This window comes from Maniola hyperantus, chromosome Z (assembly GCF_902806685.2).
Source record: "Maniola hyperantus chromosome Z, iAphHyp1.2, whole genome shotgun sequence".
NCBI lineage: Eukaryota > Metazoa > Arthropoda > Insecta > Lepidoptera > Nymphalidae > Maniola > Maniola hyperantus.
In genome coordinates, this window is record NC_048564.1 from 3,170,977 (window position 1) to 3,194,107 (window position 23,131).

Here is a 23,131-nt window from a genome sequence, read left to right on the forward strand (position 1 = left end):
CCGTGGTGGATTCAGAATAAGGACTGTTAGAAGTAGCCCTATTGTGACACTTACTGTTAGAGCGAGATAGCTAAATGCATTTCAGCTCTTGTTAGAACGTGACAAAATGATTATGCTTTGTCCTTATCACCGGGGCCACTTTTTTTTTGTTTGTCAAAATGTATTTGTACGTGAGTATTTGACAAACAACGTGAAGTGTAGAAGGAATGACATTTCACAAGAAAATCTGCTTGAGCGAGAGGGACTGAGGGGACCACGCTAGTTGCAAATCTGGATATATCTGTGGTGGTGGAAGTAGGAAGTTAATCGAAGTAATGGTTTACCTACTAGTACCTCTATACCTTGGATGAATAATTACCGTTTTTTAATAAGCTGATTGGTTGAAGCCACACTGTGAGAGCTAAGAGTTATGAATACAGGTCGAAAGTACAAATTATACCCCATCCTATCCGCGGAAAGAAATTAGGACATATAATAGCGCTCTCTCATACAAATGATAGAGCCAACAATCTCGGTGGGCGCTAACCATTTTGAGTCACTAACAAATTACCTGTTAGGTTTTCCGGTAAAGTAGGTAGATGCCTGCGACTTCGTCCGCATGGAAGTAGGTTTTTCAAAATTCCGTCGGAACTCTTTGATTTTCCGGGATAAAAAGTAGCATAAATGTCATTCTCCAGGTCTTTATCTATACCCATGCAAAAATTCACGTCAATCCGTTGCAGCGTTGCGACGTGATTGAAGGACAAACCAACAAAACCAACACAAACACACTTTCGCATTTATAATAAGGGTACTGATGTAACAGAGAGCTAACTTTAAGAGGTTAATAAGTATTTACTTATTAACCATTTGGTTCGAAAAGAAAACTACACTTTTTAGAAACTTTTGTTAATTATTTATTACTAAGAAAACCTTAAAAAAAAAAATAAGGAATCTACTTTGACGTAAGTACCTACCAAATAACTCGCCAACTGTGGAATGAAATTACAAATTTTTGATTAATGTACCTAGGTAGATATTACTTTTTATTATGTTTAATTAAGTGCAAAATTTAAAGTTTATTTTAAGAGAAAATGTGAATTTTTACTGTAAGTGCTTAAACTATTGATTAAATATTAATTCTATGACAACAGTTAACCAGTTACTTAGTGACTCGCATAAATTTACTTAAAATTAAAATTTTACATACTAATAAAATTAATTCTACAACACTTTATACAGAGCAATGCGCCGCGCCGCTTCGGTCCGTACATAATATTATTTTAGGCTGAAATCTATAGTAGTAAATTACATTGAATTTTTGCTAAGACTTAAAGGTGGGCAATTTTTTAAACAATTATTGCCCAGCAAAACTTGTGCAACCTAGTGTTGCAATATATGGACAATTATAAACAATATTGCGGAAACAATTGCCACATTTTACTGAAATAGTTGCAGATTGCACCTTTAAGTGGTCCAGATTAATACATAGTCCATGTGTTGTCGAGCAATAATTGCTCGTGTAAGTGCTCCTTTAGACAGTTAAAACGAAACGGCCAACTGTTTTAAATAAGTAATGTGGCTAATTCCGTTGTGCACAATCTCTAAACTAAACTAAAATGGCACGTCTAAATCTAGTGCTATCCCTTTCATAATATTGCTTGCGGAAAAGGATAGCACTAGATTTAGAACTGTTAATTTAGTTTAGTTTAGAGATTGTGTACAAGAGAATCGGCCCCATTATCAAAGTACGCCTTATAGATTTAGCCCTTAGTATTTATTATAGGTATACTTAATTGTCGCTCAATGAAAGTGTTTTTTTTTTAAATTACATACCTAGTATTGATTTAGAAGGTCATCGATATATTTTAAGCAACTTGCTTTTTACCTTGCTTGCTTGCCAGGCGTCGCAAGTAAGGTAATTAGTCTTAGGGTGAGATCTATAGAGCGCACTCCGACTTTAGACTTAAAGACAGATTTAAAACGAGACAGATCTATATTTCTCACATAAATCTGTCCCGTTTTAAATCAATCTTAAGTCTGAGCAAAGTCAAAGTGCGCTGCGTAGATCTCAACCTTAATAAAGATATAAAGAGTATTACGTTCATGCAATTTTTTAAATTAATCATTTGATCATGACGTGAAAAAATGATTACGCCATTTAACAATAATCTGGTTGGTCTGCTAAACACATTCCCAGCCATCTCCGCTCTGCTGGATACTGGGATACCGGGCCTAAGTGTTCAGTGTGACCTAATCCATCAAGTTTTTAAAAAAATTGTTTTCAAAAATAATTTTTATGTAATGAAATAAAATGATTCTGCAGCGCCGCGCATTGCTTTTGAAATCTTAAATATAACACTTTATTAACGTTTAAAAGACTCGACCTTTTATTTCAAGTACGAACACACTCGGGCTGCCCCGCATCTGTTGTTACTCAGTCGTTTTGACACAGTGATACATTATATATCTTTCTTTATACTTTATACAAGCCATTTTCAACGTGAGGAAAAAGCCTGGCCGGCTCAAAATAAAGTTGGCAGGGTTCTGGAAAGGGTTGTTGCGAGAGTAGGGAAGACATGCAGGACATGGAGGGCGAAATACTGTTAACAGGCTCCGCCCTATTTGGGGGACATCGAACTTACACATAGAAATTGTTAAACGTGACTAATAAAGTAAAAAAAAAAGTGGGTACGATAATAGTGCATGCAAAAAAAAAAACAGTTCACTCTAAATCTAGTCTGTGGCATAGCGTACAATGGTTTCGGGAGGGGCCTATTCTAAGGCTCGGGATCCACCTAAGCGGGGCGGAGAGGAGATGTGTTCAGTCGACCAATCAGATTCTTAATAGATGATGTGAAAAAATTATCACGTCATCTTTTAAAACCAACTCTTCTGAACATATCTCCTCTCCGCTCCGCTTAGGTGGATACCGGGCCTAACGAGAACATAATAATGCATAGCGGGGAAGCGAAGGGTTTCGTATATGACATCGGCCGTCGCCTAAGGGAGGGAGGCTGCGATCCGAGCTCTGGGGCCTACATTCAAAGATTGTCCATCGCCATTCAGCGTGGGAATGGTTTCAGCTTGACCTTTGGCCCAGGGGCAACCTTTTTGATTACGTGGTTAGATATTAAGGTTGTATAATATTGGACTCTGTTAAAAATGTAAAATGTAGATAAACGTAAAAAAATAAAAATATATTCACTGATTGCATAATATGTTTTTGAATCACATGGATTAATTTAAAAATTTGATTAAAATATTATGTTTTTTTATATTTAGCTAACAAAATATATCACATGACTGACTAAAGGAAGGTATATAAAAATTTATCCTTTGTTCTGTGCGTAATTGTAATGAATTTAGTTGAGGCAGCCCTCAGAGGTGCAATCGAATTATACTAAAAGTTACACTAAAATTCATTATGTCTACTTATATTATAAATAATTATTATAGTACATCGAAGAATATAAAAAAACGGACTATTTTTGTTACATAATTTTCTGATTATAGATTTAGTTCTTTGAATTTTGAAATATTGGTCAAATGTAAAAATATTATTTAAAATCGTTTCTTTGAAACTAAATAAATATAGACATTAAAGATTTATATAAATTTAAACATAATGACGGTATTTGTTTGGATTCAATAAAAATAAATATTATGTATATCATGCTGTTAGACTGGAACACTAGCTATAGTGTACTATTTTCACCACTTGTCTTGATTGCACCACCGTCTACCGTCAATATCGTCGGGTGGTCGCAGAGAGCGTGTTCTGTGTACTTGCTCCTGTGAATGGCAACGCTCGTCTTGTTGTCTCACTTCTTGAATAGCTTGTTCCATTGCAACGGCTTAGTTTGCTGTTGCGACGTTGATGGCTGTGGTGACGCTACCCCTTGCGCCTCCTGGAAGCCTGGTACCGACAAGGAACATTAAGTATTATACTCGGCCCATGGAAAGAAATTAGTATAGCGCTCCCTCCTTTATGTAATCCCATACAAATGACAGCCAAAAATCTCAGTGGACGTTAACCATTTTGATACACCAACCAACCACAATCGAAACTATGTTTACGAATTGGTTTTCGAACGTTCTTTCAAAACATGTCGTTGAGTCAAAGTGTCACGGGAGTGTGACTGAACGGGAAAAACCCTTTCTGACGAGTGAAAAGGACGCCATTACTCGTCATTACATCATCTCTCACTTTACTCAACAAAAAGAGAAAGCAAAATATAAATCACCCGAGTGAGAGGGACGCCATCATACGTCGAAGCGAGACAGCATTAGTTGATGAATTTAAAACTACTTGTAAGGAACAGAATTTGCATCGGATGCGAGATGTTCTAAATTCAAATTACATTACATACTTTAAGGCGTAATGGATTTCAGTGCAACATTACAACCCGGCTAAAACATAAAAATGTTATGACGTACTTTACCTTTAGATAACAGGTCTAAGGCATTGTCAAGCGAGTAGTGTGAAAATGCATGTTGGACTTGGTTGAAAGTTGAAAAGAGGAAAGACTTCATATTTACTTACCTGTCTCGGCAAAAGCCATTTGCTTCTGCCGGACAGACTCCCATAGGGCTTGACGCTACTCGGTCAGTTCTCGTTCGGCCCCTCCCGATTTCTCAGCTATGCATGATCGTGCGACAGACGCAAACAACCTATCGTAACAGAAAGCTGTTATAATATCATATAAGTATAAAATTTTTCTAAGAAGCACTGATTTAGAATAAGGCCTTGGACTGTAGTAATAACATGAAGTGATTTTTTGTATGGCGGTAGTTTATGGGGCTAGAATTTATTATTAAAGAAAATAATTTAAAAAAACATGATTTTTATTTATTTTTAACATGAACTTCATGCTGTACGGAAGGTAAATAATGACGTCATAATCCGTAAACGACTTTATTACTATAGTCCATAGTCCAAGACCCTATTTGAGAAGGCTATCATTTTATTGTCATTGTTGCGCTTGATTTACATTGGTCAAAGATAGTGGCCAGTAGCAAATATTAAGTACAGCGGCAAGTGGCCAAGACTTGGGCAATGACTGTTTATACTACAACGACCCAAGTGGGTTTTTCTGTCGAAATAGACGAACAACGACAAAAAATACGCGCGATTTTGTGCCAAATTATATTCATTATTATGGAGCAGATAGAAGAAGTGTTATACCAAATAATTAAACCAAAACATGACTTTTTAATTTAATACGACGGATTTGTGCAGTTTCATAGACATTAGTGGCTTACGTGTGGAACTGCACTATTATGGTCTCGGACGTTTTTTTGCTTAAAATATCGCATACAATACACGCTGTACTTTTGCCGGTCACTTGTAACACTGTTGAATATACTAAATTTAACTATTTACGCTAAGAGGCGCGCGGGAACTTAGCAGGCGAGCGAGCGGTGCACTCGCCACAAAAAATAGAAAACAATTCTATTCGGACCTAGTTGCACGGCAGTTTGCAAACCAAGCTGACTAGCTACTGTCTGACTTGTTTACACCAATGTACCTTCGCTAAACCCTTGACCAATGTAAATTGGACCTAAGATATTATTTGAAATGTAAAGAATGTAAATTATTTGACAATAATTTGTTTTCATAAATAAAACATTATGCTTTTAGAGTTGGTACTGCAGCGCGTATGCCAAGATGTCAATTCATCATCATCCCATTGCCGGTCCACTACTGAGTACGGGTCTCCTCTCAGAATGAGAAGTGCGGATTGGCAGAATATTACATAAAAAAGTCTAATACACTTTTAATTAACATTAGTTTGTTAGCAACTCCTTTCTTGACAGATACGCGCGGAAGTACCCACCCCATAAAAGATAAAAAGGTTATAACACAGATGAAACATTGAGAACACAAAATAAATGGTATATGGGGGAAGTTGGGCAGTTATATGCAAGGGGCACATTAATACACCAAAGATATTTCGCGCACGACGCTAAAACGCCTTAACATGTGCAAGAGTGGCGACATCGGCAACATGCAATTAGTTTTGTATTTTAACACCTGTACACGTGTTTTGAGTGCATCTAAGTAAAAAATAATGCAGAAAGTAAAAATATTACAAATATTTATATTAGCTATTCTTGATGCATTTTTTAAAATTAATTTACGTGGATCAGTTTTAACCTATAGATTAATTGAAAATGTCACTTCGGCTACAATAAGTCCGGGGCTCATTATCAATACGTACGTTTCAATGCAATAACTAACATAGCCTGAAAATATAGTCGATAACTTAGTTAGCCTCAGACAGCCTGCAAGCAAAAAGCGCTGCAAGAAGTTTGCAAACGGAGTTTGGACCATTTTTTAACAAATTTTATTAATATCTAAAAATACTTTCCACTTATATCAAATTTTACCCATTTTCAGTTCATGTTATAGTACTCAAGTGATATAATATTGCCCCGTCGCCGGTGGGGCAGAATGATACAAATCCCGTTTAATACTTAAAACGTTACAAATTTTTATTTCCTTATTTAATCAGTTTATTTTATTTTATTGTAATTATAATATGTACTTATAATATTGGCTATGCATAGAAAAACAAAAAACATATTGAATAATATTTGTCATTTGAATTTTTCTCTATTAATCTGCCCCACTTCCCGCTAATGGTAAAAACATTAAATGGCGCCTTGCAGGAGGGAGAATATGGCTATATACGATGAAATTTTAGGGTTTTAGAGCCGTGGCTAAATGAATCGCCACTATCGACTACACTTGCTTGTTTTGGAAAACTAGGCACTTTTTATTTTGGATAAAAAACTATGTTGACACAAAGTCGAATCTATAGTAGTGGCCGAGCGCCACGTAACAACCGCTGGGGGCACTACTTACTACTGGTTCGTGAATTTTTCGAAACAATTTTTTTATATTTTAAGACTAGGGTCTAAAAATTAAAATTTCACCGTGTATATAATTATACAACGTTAGTTTGAGTATAAGTAAAAACCGAAACACGTGTCGTATACAAAATTTCAAAGAAAAAATAAAAATTACGAAGTTTGTCGAGTAGTTGTCCTCGCAAAAACATGGTCACACCAAGCGAGCGGCTGTGAGCGAACGGGACGCTGGCGTCGGTCGTGCGCGCTCCCGCTTGTGCGGCTTGAATCAGCTGGTGCATGCGATTATTCAACTAGTGTCCAAACTTGCAGGATTTTAAAGTATTTTTATTTTGGAAAATATAACACAGTGTAAAAATGATTGGAATCGATTCTGTTACTGTCTCTGAACAAACTACTTTCAGGTTTTACTTAAACTAAAACTAACGTTGTATATGAAAGCTCTTATGTAGAAGCAGCTCCAAAGCCCCGAAAAACGATTCTATTAATATTCTGACTTGTTACTACTTTTTTTTACACGATAAACGATTTTATTAATATTCTGACTAATTACTATTTTTTTCTTACACGAATTACGCGATTTTACTAATATTCTTACTTATTTTCTATTTTTTAAAGATCTTTTTAAAATGTTTATTTTTTATTTTTTGTATTTATTTTTCAATAATCTCTTTTATTTATTTTTCTTTTTAGGCTTCAGTACCTCTACAACTTTGCTGCCTGTCTGTCTGTCGTGTCTGTCAAGAAATCAATAAGGTACTTCCCGCTAATTAATTTCCCGGTAATTTAATTATGATAGGTAAACGAGCACTTTAGTATGGAAACGATACCCGCGGCGGCGGACACAAACGAAATAACAGTATGTACATATTCCAATACGGCTAATCGAGTGATCTACACTGACATAGGTCGCGTTGTTAAGTGGATGGGAATTTCGGAAAAAATTAAATAATTTTTGTACCATGAAAGAAAAACTATTGATTTATATTCTTTTTAATGTTTAATAACTTTTTCCCCCATTAAATCAATTTTTTTTTCGATTAAGACTCACGTTCGAATTGGTGTGTTTCAGACTGTATGGTTTACGACCTATGCATATAAGTTTAAGATTTATGACTTCGCCTCGTTCTCGGCCGCAATTTATTTACAGTACCCGACAGAAACTAATGTACATCGGCCTTTAGAATGAAATTTCGGCTTTGAAGAGCCTTGACTCTGTCGCTCATATTGATAATATGACGTTTTCGCGTATGACGTTGTCTCAACGACAGGGACAATGCTCTACAAATCTGCTGTCGCCTTCTAAAGGTCGATATATGTGCATTTCTTTCGGCCGCGTACTGTACTCCCAGACATTTTGCTGATGTGCACATAATTAAGAACGACTACCTTCGTGGCAAATGTAGTCAAAACTAACGAGTAGTGTTCTAAATTTGGCGGATGCCATAGACTTGATTCACCTGGGTGATAATTAACTGAGTTCTAAAAAAATTAAAAGACTGTGCGATTTCCGCTTCTTTCAAAATATTGGGCGGTATATTCAAAATGTTGAATTATTTTAGTCCTTACTTGAACTGATCATATTCAAAGTAAAAGAGAAATACTACAAACGAAAAACTTAATTCAAATTTCAAAATGACGGGTTTGGTAACTATGTATGTACTTTAATTTATTTATACTAGCGGATACCTGGCGTGTGGCGTTGTTTTATTGGTCTAAAACCATCTTGGCATTTTTGTCTTTGCAATGAAACCGATGTTGGATGGTTTCAAATTCTATAACGGATATAGGGAGAAACATTTCGTGTGTTTTGTAGATAATTTTTTTTTCAGTTTACGTTTCCCATAAGCGCGGATACTGTCAGTCAGCTCTGAGTTCTAGCACTTTAGCGAAATACATAGAACAGACCTCATTTAAATTAAGTTTTTCGTTTGTAGTTTTTTTTAATATATATTAAGTACTAGCTGACCCTGCGAACTTCGTTTCGCCTAACAGTCGATTCAAATTTTATAATTTTTTTTAAAATATCAATTCACTATCAGAAATTCTAAAATCCCCACGATTTAGGACTTCAGTACTTTGCAGCATCAGGATTGAGGAGTTAGGATCCGAAGTTCAGTGATGTAGCCTATGCTTGGTACCTAAAATAATTTTGCATCATCCGCCGTTCCTGAAACATTATAGTTTAGGAGTGCTGTACCCTACATCATCAGGGTTGAGGAGTTGAGACTTGAAGTCTGAGAATAAAGTCGTTGCTTGGTACCTACAATATGAATTCACTATGAACACTTCCTGAATCTTGATAACCCAGGCGGGCAGTAACCCTGCAGCATCAGGATTAAGGAGTTGAATCCAGAATTTTTTATGTGACCACGACGTAAACTTTTTTTGTTGATTTAAAAAAAAATTTGCAAATCGGGCCAGAAACCTCGAAAAAATCGATGTAGAAAAAAGAATCACCTCCTTTTTGACAGTCGGTTAAAAACCGATGACCTTGAAATATTTACGGAACAATCTTTAAAATATCCCCTTTCTAACAAAAAAAGAATGAATGAAATCGGACTACGCGTTAATGAATTACAACTCAGTATACATTTTAACTTTCGTCCCCTCTCCTACGGGAACCATGCTGAATTTCGGGATAAAAAGTATCCTATATTCTTCCTCATAGTATGACCTCAAATCGTACCAAGTTTCATTGGAATCCATTCAGTAGTTTCAGCGTGATGCGCGGCCGTGATACAGACAGACAGACAGACAGACAGACAGACAGACAGACAGACAAAAATGAAAAAAATTACAGTTTTGGGTTCAGTATCGATTATAGAGTGCCCTCGAAAAAAAAATTTCAAAATATCTTCAATGTACAGAATTTGACCTGTTACAGTTTTATTATAAGTATTGATGAGTGGTTCAAGTATGGATTTAAATAATGAAGTATAAAAATAATGGAATCAATTCCGCCCGATATTTTGAATAAGGCGGAAATCAAGCAAAATGGTCTTATGGTTTTTTTAGAACTCTCAGTTAATTATTCTCAAATACTAAAGGGTATTCAAATCTACTAATCAGTATACTTAATTCACCAAGCTGCAATAGGTGAATTAAATAAACAAAGTAGTACTTACTTACCGTTCTTAATTATGGCAAAACAATGTATATAGATATTTTTTGTAAAAAAAAATTAAACCACCACCATATTTCTTACCAAAATTTAAATCTCTGTTATTGTATCAAGGGTTGATCTGGCAGATTTGAGGCTTCTTGCAATTAAATGTGCTACAGTTGTTAATTTAGTGAAGATTTTGCGGACCCTACGTTTGCGTCTATATTTCCTGATATAAAAAAAAATATCAGGAAATATATATTTTTACAATGTACAGTGCTGTGCACCTAATTAAGAACGCCTACCTAGTACTTCATGGTTTTATTAAACTATCGAGCCGTTTTCTACGTTTGCCATGAAGTAGGAAGTCTAGTCTTAGTCGTTCTTAATTATGTGCACAACACTGTATATAAAAAAATGAAATTACCACATATTAGGTTCCTACCAATGAAATTGCCGATTTTCATGTGAGGTTGAAGATCGCTATCTTTCATTCTACTTATAATTCCTTCAAATAAGTATGAAAAAAACAGGGTTATCATCTGAAGATCGATTCCATCCCAATATAAAAAGCCCCACGCTGTACCTAATACTAGAGATCCTAATGATAAAGGGGGGAGGACGGGAGACTGCACTGATAAACCGTGAGGATTCATGAACGGAGATGGTGACTTGATCTTGTAGTGGTGAATGACTTACACTAGGTACCGTGTAGGTACCTAGTATAAGTCATTGTTATCAATAAAATCCCATATCCCAACATGTTGCGGGTAACTACACTCCTAAGCCGTGAGAAAATGAGACACTGAAAAGCGTAAAATAAAACAAAAAAAAGTGAATCAACTTCGAAAGCAATGAAAAGTATCACTCAACAGATCTTGTTCCAACTGATTTCCATTTTTTTAAGAACTAGCTGACCCGGCGAACTTCGTACCGCCTAACACGTCACTCATTTGTTTTGCCTTCCCGGAACCCCTCCACTAACACTTTATGGTATGATATTAAAGTTCAAATTGACTTTTAAGTATTATTACGAATCTTTAGTATGGGAATATAGAAAAGTGTTTTTAAATTCTTCTCTCCGTAAGAACCATCCTCGTACTTCAATGATTACTACGAGTAAAAAAAAGAACTAGCGAAATCTGTTCAGCTGTTCTCGAGATTTGCGCTTAGCAACACATTCAGCGATTCATTTTTATATATAGAGATTTGAGTAACTTTTTACAGGAAAAATTTCAAATCCGATGAGGCGATGAAAAACGCCTCTAAGAGGTCTGTGATTTTCGTACTCATGATTTCTGTAGCAGAGGCCTCAATGAACTTCCATTAAAATGGCAAGTGTATATGTGGCGAATACTTCGCTTGGTTAAATATATACTTTTCATTAAAAATTACATTTGATTTTTCTATTAAAACGGCAATTTCATAGATAAGGACCTAATGCAAAAATAAAATTTTGAAAGAGGTTGCACAACATAATACACGGGAAATAAATTATATTATAGTCCGGTCAATATTGGTGTTACCAACATTCGTACCAATTTTTAGTTCTGTGCCAGTTATTGTAACCTTGAATGTCTATTTTGACTGGACTATAATATATATTATATCCTGTAGTGTGAAATGAGCTATAAAATGGTTAGTGCATGTGGTTTAAGATGGGTTAATTTTTTTAAAATCTTTGTCGATAGAAAATCAGCATCGATTTTACTTTAAAATTAAATTTTTTAATAAAAAAAGTCCAAATAATGCGCGTGACATTCTGATGTCAGCGTACACGATTAGAAAGTTTAAATGGTCCAAGTCGTATAAAACCGTGAATTTGATTCCACTGACCGGCCAAGTGCGAGTCAGATTCGAACACCGAGGGCTCCGTACACGGGTATTTTTACCGACATTTTGCACGATAAATCAAAATCTATTATGCATACAAAAAAATAAAAATCTGTTTTAGAATGTACAAGTAAAGCTCTTTCAAATGATACGCCACTTAGTGGTTATCTTACTTTGAAAATTGAAAATACTAATTTATTTGTTCACGAACACATTTTAATTTTTACGGTTCCGTACCTCAAAAGGAAAAACGGAACCCTTATAGGATCACTTTGTTGTCTGTCTGTCTGTCTGTCCGTCTGTCTGTCAAGAAACCTACAGGGTACTTCCCGTTGACCTAGAATCATGAAATTTGGCAGGTAGGTAGATCTTATAGCTGACATTTGGGGAAAAATCTGAAAACCGCCAATTTAGGGTTAGATAACGCAAAAAAAAATTGTGGTCATGAACTAATAATTAGTATTTTCAACTTTCGAAGTGAGTGACTGTATCAAGTGGGGTATCATATGAAAGGTCTTCATCTGTGCATTTTAAAACAGATTTTTATTTATTTTTATGCATCATAGTTTTTGAATTATCGTGCAAAATGTCGAAAAAATACGACTGTAGTACGGAACCCTCATTGTTCGAGCCTGACTCGCACTTGGCCGGTTTTTCTTAATGATGTAACCACAAATTCACGATTTTCGGATTTATTTCATTTACTTGTGCTACGTATCTGCCAAATTTCATGATTCTAGGTCAACGGGAAGTACCCTATAGCTTTTTTTGCCAGACCCGACAGACGAACAGACAGACAGACAGATAACGCAGTGATCCTATAAGGGTTTCTTTTTTCCTCCTGAGGTTCGGGACCCTAAAAATCAACGATTTGTGTTCTCGACCAAATAATGATGGCACTGTCCTTCATTAACTTTTACACAAATATCAAATTTTTACTGTACCGGTTTGAGATATCTTGTATGATGGTCGATGGTACAAACCCCTTCATGTTTATTTTAATTATGATATTCTTTTATAGGCTATGATGATGTAAATAATAATTAGTTAATTTAGAAAATTTTGAAAGTTAATTTTTAACCCTCTAACAAATAAACCTGCAATAGCGGTGGAATAGTTATACTCTGTTTTGTCTTTTGCCTTCAAATGTCAAATTACTGATGACAGAGAAAGACAAAACAGAGTATAACTATTCCGCCGTTATTCCAGGTTTATTTGTTAGAGGGTAAAAGTATATTAAATAAGAGTTTAAACATTAAATAGTAAAAACCACATGCACCGTCCCTAATAACACATTGTAAAAACGGTTTGGGGTTGTTAAGGTGATATTAGACGGTTAATTTTTTGTTCATTTCTGTCTTTCGTCTGTCAATCGTTCACTCAAAATGAAGCGCCTGAACACAAAATGAATCAAAAATGACAAACAAAATGAAACAATCACTCGAATGTAAAAGAAAACGATGACTGACTGACCGACCAACTGACTGACTGAACTATAAACATGCAGTGTGGCATGCAGATAGCTATTATAACGAAGACATCCACCAAGAAAAGATTATTGAAAATGTAACCCCTAAGGGAGTAAATTAGAAATTAGAAATTTGTGTAATCCATGCGGACGAAGTCACGGGGATAAGCTAGTTCACTCATATGTACCGTCTGATATCACCTTTAAATGACACTGGGGAATAATACACAGAAAATTTTCGATTGGTGAACTGGCAACATGTGCTACTTTTTCCAAATTTTTGACGATTTAACTTTACATTATTTCGTACTCCGCAGTGCCATAGATAACTGTCTTGCAGTTATCTAGATAGATAACTGCAAGTTAGAAAAAAAATGGAAAAGTACGTACACTCGCTAGAGAACTTACACTGGCCGACGTACCTAATTACTAAATAGTAAGTAGGTACTGCGTCGTTCGTTAAAATTGAGCCAGTACCGGTTGCCGTTTCACTGTCGATATGGTGCATTTTTGTGATTTGTGTAAAAGACAAGCGTGCACCAAGCTGTGTCACCATCAAAAACAAAATTTTCTAGCGAAGCCTGTAAGGTCGTGGTCTGTTATCGCACAGTCAAGCATGAGAAAAAGACCACTATAGTGTATTACCAAAATAAGGGTGACCAATCAACAACGAGCTGTGACTAGACAGCGCGAAATAAAGCGAAGCGAAGCTTAAGCGAATAGACGGTAAACTGAGACGGTTAGGAAATGCGACGCCGACCGATCCTTGCTGTGTTTAACAAAGCACGCAAAACAAGCAAGGTTTGTTTGTTTGTACATTATAATCTTAGAAGATTGGTCACCCTAAGCATTCGTCACGCCGGACGCGGTCTTCGGCGTTTGCAACAGAACACGGCTTTAACAGGGATGGACAGACAAAAAAATGAATGTTGAAAAAGAAATAATTGGGTGTGTATTTTGAAAAAAAAAACAAATTAGGAAAAATAAAAGTTGAACGTATCTCTCTTGAATAGGTAAGTTTAAAAAAAAAACGGTTTCCGAAAAAATTAAGACAAAAAAAAACTTATCAAAAAACCGACATGCGCGGAAGTCTGCAAAAATTTATTAAAATTCAGTACCAAAGTGTGGCGCAGATAAGGACATGTTTAACAATCTACAATTTTTACTTTTGTGTCTCTTCTAAGATATCTCTTTAGTACTGAAGTTTAATATTATGTTCTTTTTAGCAGCGTGACAGGATTAATACTATATAGTGCGCGCAAAAGAAGTAGTCCAATCTTCACACGAAAACAGCAATATGGCGACATATTGCTTCTTCTTTACATCAGATTGGATTACTTGTTATGCTAGCACTATAAAAGAATAGTTATTAATTTTCAAATGCAAAAGCGATCTTTCAGAGACAACCTTTGCTGAGGGGGTGAAAGAACGGGATTGAGCGTTACTTTAATTAGTTTGGTTATAATGTGATTTTTATATTATAAGGATTGTTAGTATTTTTTTAAACTAATGGCAATTTGTGTTCTAGATGGTGTCAATGCGGATTAGTTGAATAAACCATGAAATAAACTACAAAAGTTGTACATACTAATGCTGCATTATATTTACTTATTATAATAAGTGTTAGGATAAAATACATGTTTGTAGATAGATACATATACAAATATGTATAATGTACTACTTTTACATAAATACATAATAATTATTCAAACAATAAAAATTATTTAATTTTTTTAAGTATGTTCCGATACGCGAGTTGCTACGGCTTTCTTTTTGTGACCAATAGCTACCAGATCTACAGTCGATTTTATATTTACCCGAACACTGGTTCGGCAAACGATCCTAAGGAGATCGCATCAATGGGCAAACTTTTGTAGAGGAGTACACGGTATTGGTGTAATATTGTTTTTTAAACAATATACCTATTCTATCAGATACTCCTTTTACAAAACGTAGATAGGCCATCTGCCTTACGGCTTCCAAAAGACGTATCTCCGGTCTCTGAGGTCCGTTCTGTACAGGTGGTAGTTTGCGACCATTGTACCTACCTTGCGTACATGTTCTTGCTCACCCTGAATGTGAGGTGATAATCCAAATCCAATCGTGGTATGTACCGGCTATAAAATAAGCCTAAATTCATAATAATATATGTAATATATGTATATATATGTAATATATAAAGAGATATGTTACGTATGCGTGTCTAAAGTAAACACTGCCAAATAAAACGATTCGTAGTAATTTTGCCTTAAATGAAGGGAAGCATCACAGAATGACAGTTCCCATACTTTTATATTTTATAATAAAATATATTATTAATTCGTTAAAATGGCGTCGTGAGCACTTATCAAATGCACAAATTATATCAAAACAAAGTAAAAACCAAGGTATAGCATAGCATACGTAAGTATTCTATTTTTTTTTTAAATAAAAACAGCAAGCAAATAAGCGGGCGAGGCGGGTCACCTAATGTTAAGTGATTGCCGCCGTCCATGAACATTTGTAGCACCAGAGGAACCACTAATGCGTTGCCGGCCTATCAGGAATTTGGGAACACCACCGAAGGAAGTTGCTTCTAAAGTTTGCATGTGCGTGGAGAAAAAGATCTGGCACAACGAGCGGTCAAAGTGCACCAGGCACCCCGATGGTGAGGGTGAAATTTCTTACAGTGGCGTGGGGTGCAATTGTAGAAAAATAAGGATGGAATGAGGTCAAACAACTCTTCGGAACACTCTCCATTATAAAGGCAAATAGAATACGCAAAGGAAGCATACGTCCCTACAGTGCTCCAGGATTTCTAACGAGGTTGTTAGTTTAAGATAGTCCACAAATGGAAAGCCCGTTTTTGAGTTCGATCAAATGGAAGGAGTTGGTGGGGTGCTCCGGCCTAAAAGTGAGATAATACTCCATAATATGTAGCCGGACTTGCGCTTAACAAAGAAGCCAGAGCTCGGGCTTAAGTACCGAGTTGCTCTGTTAAGAACCCCGAGCTTTTTGGAGGCTAATTCAGCTTTACCTTCAAAGTCATCCCAAAATTGGACTTTGTTCGAAATGTGATCACCAAGAATCCCAATTGGAAGGTGTTAGGAGAATGTTCTGAAAGAGGTATGGTGAAAAGGGTCTTCTTAGCGATAAACGCACGAAATTGTGTTCATGATGGGTAAAATAACACAAGGTTATGTGAACCCCTTTCTGACACTTTATCTAGGCATGCTTCTACGTCAGACACAAGTTTGGCTTTGCACTCCTCTAGCACTGAGCGAGAAAGCTGTGCATGACCATCATAGAGGGCGTCGCCTGTACTGCCATCCGCATAGCAATGGATGGTGTTGTCATGCAACATGCCATTGATATGCAGGGTGAATGGTGTGGGTGATAACACTGAGCCCTGTTCAAGTTCAGAGCGAAAACCATCACAACAACTTTGATGCTGCATCCATTAAGAAAGCTGGCGACCCAAGTACACAGCTTCAAGGGTAGTACGTAGAGTAGCCAGAGAGTTATGAATGTAGTGATACTTACGTATCTACAGGGCGAGAATCAAGTTACGAAGTACCTTGGCGATCATTTTCTCATTTAAAACGCACAATGTTTTAAAGCCAGGAAAGCCGTGTGTTTATAGACAAAGTTTGTACTAAGTTTTTGTTTATAGACTAAGAAATTTGTGATCCTTATCTTTTTTTTGCATGTTTCTGTGTTTTGTACTGTGTACTGTGTTTGCGTTATAGTCAAAAGAATATTTATTTATTATTTATTAATGCTTATTTAGTGTTCTTTTTTTGTGAAGGTTGTTTTAAACTTAAAAAGCCTGTTAATTTATAACATAAATAAAATTGATTATGACATTTAAACAAACGTATTTCTTTCTTTCTCTCGTCTAAAACCATCTTCGCATTATTTCTTTTCTAATGAATCCGGTTTGGGGCACATCCGTTGGATGGTTTCAAAGTCTATAAGGACACAGGTGGAAACATTTTTCGTTTTATATATTAAAAAAGATGAGTTACTATGATTTAATCCTAATCAAAGTATCTAATCCTGTTCGTTGCATTACATGTATAGTCCGCGAAAGGTCAAGATGGCAATCGAGATAGGAGGCGGGGAGACGCCCCGCTCACCCGCACGTCACCCGAGCTCGCCAGCACCAGGTTAGCGCGGGGGCTGTGCGGGGCGCTCCCTCCTCGATTGCCATTTCAACCTGTCGCATACTATACTTATTTTAATTATTGATTTTACGGTTTTAACTAATTAAAATTTTTGTTTTGGTAGTAAAACATTGTGAAAAAATGATTAAAATGTTATTAAAATTAAAATTACATTTAAATTATTTTTTCACCATTTTTTACCTTTATTTTTCCTTAGTTACGGCTGGTATGTGGGTGATGTGTTGTCAAAATGTATTTATTGTAAACAACAACCCAGCGGTGTCGTGTACAATAATTATATTTTGGTAACGTCACCACCGCCGACTGAGAGGTGCGTCAGTGGTGGCGTCGTTACCAAACATAAAGTCAAATTACTTACTTCTCGATTTCTGGGGCACAATGGACGAACTCGTGCGACCAAAATTTATAAATGGGGTTCTTGATGAGTTCGATAAAAGTAATGAGAAGTCCCCAAGGATGCGGCCGGTTCACGATCAGCCTTTCGAGGAGCATCCTTGTTATTTGCTCCTGTACAGCTTCGGAATTTGCCTCCACGAACAAATACAGAAGACAGCAGCTGAAATAGTGCGTGTGACTATTCGGGTAGCGCAACTGATTCGCAATCGCATTCAAGAATAGATACCTGGAAAGGTAAAGGTGGTTACAATTGGGTATTTGACTCCAATTTTTTATTACTTTATTATAAACTAGGATAAAAACAATGACGTAAACTGAAAAAACTAATTAAATCAATCAAGTAACAAAAAAGTTACAAGCATTTAAATATTTCTGATTAAACAGAGATAGCGATATAGCATTTTGACGTCACACCTTACTAATGCCATAGTAGCTTCGTGCGGTTTCGTACAAATTTTCGTTTTGCGAGAAAGGGATAGAAGACTCTCCCACTCCAAAATTAAAATGCCTGTAACTTTGTAAATCTTTGGTGGATTTTAATATTTTTTCAGCGTACGTTTTTATCCTAGTTTAAAAAAATTATCATATTTATCAAATTCAAAAGTAGGAAAATACCCAATTTTGTCTGCTGCAGTTTCCATACACTTACAGGTCTTACACACGTATAATGCAAAACATGGCAGCACTGTCGGTTGTGTAGTAGTGAGCGTAAAATGGCTGCACTTATATTCAGTAGTTTAAACATTAGGTTACTGTTGTTACAGACTCTAGTCAAATTGGGACCTATCCCCGGCATAGTGGTAAGCTCTGTGGTCTTATTGGGACCTATACGGGAGGTCCCAGGTTCGACTCCTGGCAGGAGAAATTTGGGATTTCATATATTTTCTCTGGTCTGGTCTGGTGGAAGGCTTCTGCCGTGGCTAGTTAAAACCCTGCCGGCAAGGCCATGCCGCCAAGCGATATAACGTTCCGGTGCGATACCTTGTAGAAACAAAAGGGGGTTTAATAAAAACTGCCATACTCCTTCCAGGTTAGCCCGTTGCACCATGACTTACCACCAGGTGAGATTGCAGTCAAGGGCTAACTTGTATCTGAATTTAAAAAATGATACTAATGAATAGGTACATGGTAACCACTTTGCGCTCGCTAATGTACTTACCGTCCTTCGTAGTCAAAGTCAACGGTAAAGTTTTGGAATATATCCATATGCGCCGAGTGGGCTATCGTAGTCATATTCGGCGTTTGTCCTTTGGCCCTTATATGAGCGATTGCTTGCGTGCCCACGTACAGAACCACTGCGTTCATCAGCTGGCTATTATACCGGCGTCCCGGCTCGTTTATTACCTGAAAGGCGATTTTATTTACTTTCTAGGCTTGCGCTTAACGACAATCATGCTTAAAAAAGCAATGACGAGGTCTAGGTTGGAGCGCGCTTTCCTAGATAAATAAATAAATTGTTTATTGTTCAAAATACATAGGTACAAGTACATCTGCATATTTAAATGTACAATGCATTCTTATATGTACCAATACCAATACCATAGCAATTTTTTAAGTATACAGAAACACTGACTGTCTCTAAGCTACTTGTGTTTGAGGCGTCTATCCAGCAAGTCAAATCAAAGAAAGCAATGTAATTTTCTACTACTTGCTCGGAATTGGTTTTTTTTATTTAAACATAACGTCAAACGGCTCTTTTTTCGCCGCCTCGTTTAGTTTAAAAAGACTGTGCTGGCGTCTCGTCCTTTTAGACTCACTTGATAAGTATTCGGCTTCACCTCGTCTTTCCTAATATTATCACAGTCGTAAATTGCTTTATTTCCGGCCTGAACAGTAATATTTTTAACTACAATTTCATAAAATATTTCTCTCCATCGACACGAGTTTGGTTAATTGCGAGCCACAAAGAAATTCGCGTATGCGATGTACTACACTTGCGTATTGTCACTGATGACATATGGATCCAAGACATGGTCGCTAACTATGGGCCTCATAAGAAAGCTCAGAGTCACTCAGCGGGCGATGGAGAGAGCTATGTGCGGAGTTTCTCTACGTGATCAAATCAGAAATGAGGAGATCCGTGGGAGAACTAAGAGTAACCGACATAGCTCAACGGGTTGCGAAGCTGAAGTGGCAATGGGCAGGGCACATAGTTCGTACAACCGATAGACGTTAGGGTCCCAGGGTGCTGGAATGGCGACCTCGCACCGGAAGACGCAGACCCCTCACTAGGTGGACGGACGACATCAGACGAGTCGCAGGGAGCCACTGGATTCAGGCGGCGCAGGACCGTGGCGTGTGGAAGTCCCTACAAGAGACCTATGTCCAGCAGTGGACGTCTATTGGTTGATGATGATGATGATGATGTACTACACTTAAAATATAATTCACCTGCATGTTGCTCCGCAGCTCAGATAGGAAGGTGACAGGCGCTCGAGCCTTTATGTACGCGTCCAGATCCTTCTTGAACTGTGACGCAGGGATTATCGTCGCGTAGTTGATGACCGCGCGGGGCGGCAAGCTGATCTCGGCTAGCAGATCCACTTTTAGATTCGGCGTAAACGGATCGGGCAGTCTCATGTTCCTCGGGAAAGCCGAAAGGATAAGATTCCTCATCTGGATGCAGTTCGGCGGAATCTCATCGCAGAACCCGTAGTGGTAGTCGCACAGGAACTCCGGGAAGTCGTGGAGCAGAACCAGTAACACTTTCAGGGTCCCCTTGTACAGCATCATGACCGGCGGGGCCAACTCCGTGTTACGTAGAAACGGGTCGAGGAACTTGAAAAGGTCGATGAGCAGCGTCGAATACATCCCCCATCCCTAGCGACAATCAACGTTTAGTATCGGAGCGCTCCGACGGTTACACACCAATAGAAAAGCGATGATCAAGCAATGATATCAGAAGCCATAATAAACACATACGAGCATAAGAATTTAAAAAAAGGTTATCTATACCAATACTTCCATGATAGACTTGAACAAAAGAAAACAACATCATAAGTGTAATCGATCACATAGTACAAATACTGCACATTTATTTTCGTACACATTTGTGTCTTTTCACACACTTCGTGGCACTCTGTTGACATTACAATTTTACGGGACTAACATTCATTTAGGCGTCTAAAGCAATGACGCCAACAAATTGGTGGCATCGTTGGCGACCAATTATAAAAAATAATGAAAGTATTTGTACCACACCAGTATAAATATCTCCATGAATGAAATCCATAGTTTCATGGTACGCTACAAACGATCGGCAACGGTGCCTCCACAAGGCCTCGGTACGCAGACTCTTGAGAGTTATCATGGAAATATATTGTTATTATGAGCAACTTCATTTCGCCAATTCCTTCAAATAATCTACATCCAACTCAAAAAGTTATTAATAAAATGAAATAGATATTGGCAAAATAAAGTTTAATAAAATGTTCGCAGTCGAATTATGCGATAGCCACATACCGCGCTATATCACAATTCGTTTATGTTAGTAATGTCAGATACATTTGCAAGCGACGCGGCTACCGTGCTATAGACAAGTGGATTTAGGATATAGCCCGTTAGTCAGGTCGTCAAGATAGTGTGTGTGAAGACACTCCGCAAGGTATATTTCATGTTTTTCACGCTAGAAGTCCCTTTCGGCATCTTGGTAAAGTCATTACAACAAAAACAAATTTGGTAATGTAACTGGAGGGCCTAGCAATGTTGATTATATAAAACTAGAAAGCGACGCTCGCGGCTTCGTCCCGAGTAAATGCGGTCATTAAAAATGTTGATAAAAGTACCTAGCCTATATATCCGTCTACGAGAAGCAAGCTATCTCTGTACTAAACTAGACTTGGATTTAGGTTTATGAAAATGCTGTGCGAACTATTTCCCTTTGACTCTCTTTTTTGTGGTACAAAAGTAGTCTGATGCCCTTTCCTGACGTGCCGTGAAAAACTAGCTAGACAGGTAGAGACACCTTCGCATAAACTTTATTTTTACAGTTCTATCTTCATAGGCTCAGAACAGCACCCCGATTGCGGGAAACCTGCATCAATCATTATTACAATCTCGATTGGCTGAATTTGTGCAATTCTTGTTGCAACAATGCATTGTAGCCAATAGTGAGCGAGCGTCAACCAATCCGAGGTGATTGCGAACGTTACATTGTAGCTGTCATTCTACGGCAATCGCGCACCAGGACATATGCACCTATAGTTAACATAACCATTCTTCCAAAAGAGACTTCTTACGCAAAAATTTCAATGACAGTGCTTCAGTTTTTATGCTACCACAATGGACCTGAACTTTTTTCATTGCAAGATTTAGATAGGCTTGTGCTAGTCGACAATCATACCCGATGGAAGGCAAACATTAGTCTAGTATGCATATTCGTTTTCGCTTTGAAGGTACTCAAATTATATGGCAAATTGTATGAGTGGTTCATGACAACCGATTTTAATAACAATATCAAATAATTAAATATGTACTGGTAAAGTGAAATTAAGCCAAAAAAAAAAAGCTCAGGTGCAACTGGTTGAATCTAGCATACATTTGACATAAACTGGGCACTTTACCATTTTTAGTTTGCTCCAAATATTCTGGATCAGTAATCCTTCTCAATAGATAGAAAATTATTTATTGTTCACAAAAAAGAGATCTCTTCGTAAGCAAGTCCGAACCGCACTAGACCGGTTTTTTATTGTTTGTTGTTATAGAGGTAATAGTACTTAATACATATTATGTGAAAAATTTAGTTCCCTTAACCTATTACGGTTCATGAGATATAAGCCCGCTGACGGACGGATGGACAGCGGGGGTTTAGTAATAGAGTCCCATTGCCACCCTTCGGATACGGAACCCTAATAAAAAGAAAGGTAAATCTAAGACAATTCATAGTATGACCTTTGTACCAAAGAGGTGCCCAGCTTAAGTCAATAATAATATAATAAATTAGTATAAAAGGCCGAGCAGACATAAGTCAGATAGCCGAGAGTCAACAATTTATACACATACTGTAACTTCGAACTAATTTTTTTTTAATTTTTAAAAATGGGTTAACACATTTCGACTACGCTGTGAGTTTTTGAGTATCGAGACACTACAATGTCAGAGCAGAACCGATACTAAGCCCCTTGTTTTAAGGACGAACATTCAGTAGGTACTACCGATTTGTATTTTGGAAAGTTTCCGCATGGGTCTGTTTCACTTTGACGTAATAGTGTTTATTTGAAACTAGCTGATGCCCGCGACTTCGTCCGCGTGGAATTAGGTTTTTTAAAAATCCCGTGGGAACTCTTTGATTTTCCGGGATAAAAAGTA

The 23,131-nt window shown here is 37.1% G+C and overlaps 1 protein-coding gene across 7 annotated transcripts in view; it reads right to left on the reverse strand.

Moving 5' to 3' along the window:
- Window positions 1–872: 872 nt before the first annotated feature.
- The window catches only part of Not1 (CCR4-NOT transcription complex subunit 1), a 40,065-nt gene continuing 17,806 nt past the window's right edge, over window positions 873–23,131 (reverse strand). For 2 of the 7 annotated variants that reach the window (XM_069508870.1, XM_069508869.1), the window contains exons 13-18: window positions 20,780–20,797; window positions 20,216–20,644; window positions 18,984–19,168; window positions 17,787–18,050; window positions 10,064–10,190; window positions 4,525–4,653 (exon numbers count right to left, since the gene is read on the reverse strand). In XM_069508870.1, coding sequence (XP_069364971.1) covers window positions 10,070–10,190; window positions 17,787–18,050; window positions 18,984–19,168; window positions 20,216–20,644; window positions 20,780–20,797 — 1,017 coding nt within the window. In that variant the 3' untranslated portion in view covers window positions 4,525–4,653; window positions 10,064–10,069. Of the gene's footprint in view, window positions 3,899–4,524; window positions 4,654–10,063; window positions 10,191–17,782; window positions 18,051–18,983; window positions 19,169–20,215; window positions 20,645–20,779; window positions 20,798–23,131 lie in introns of those variants that run through there. The other 5 variants (XM_069508872.1, XM_069508871.1, XM_034983338.2 and 2 more) reach the window with 3 other exon arrangements.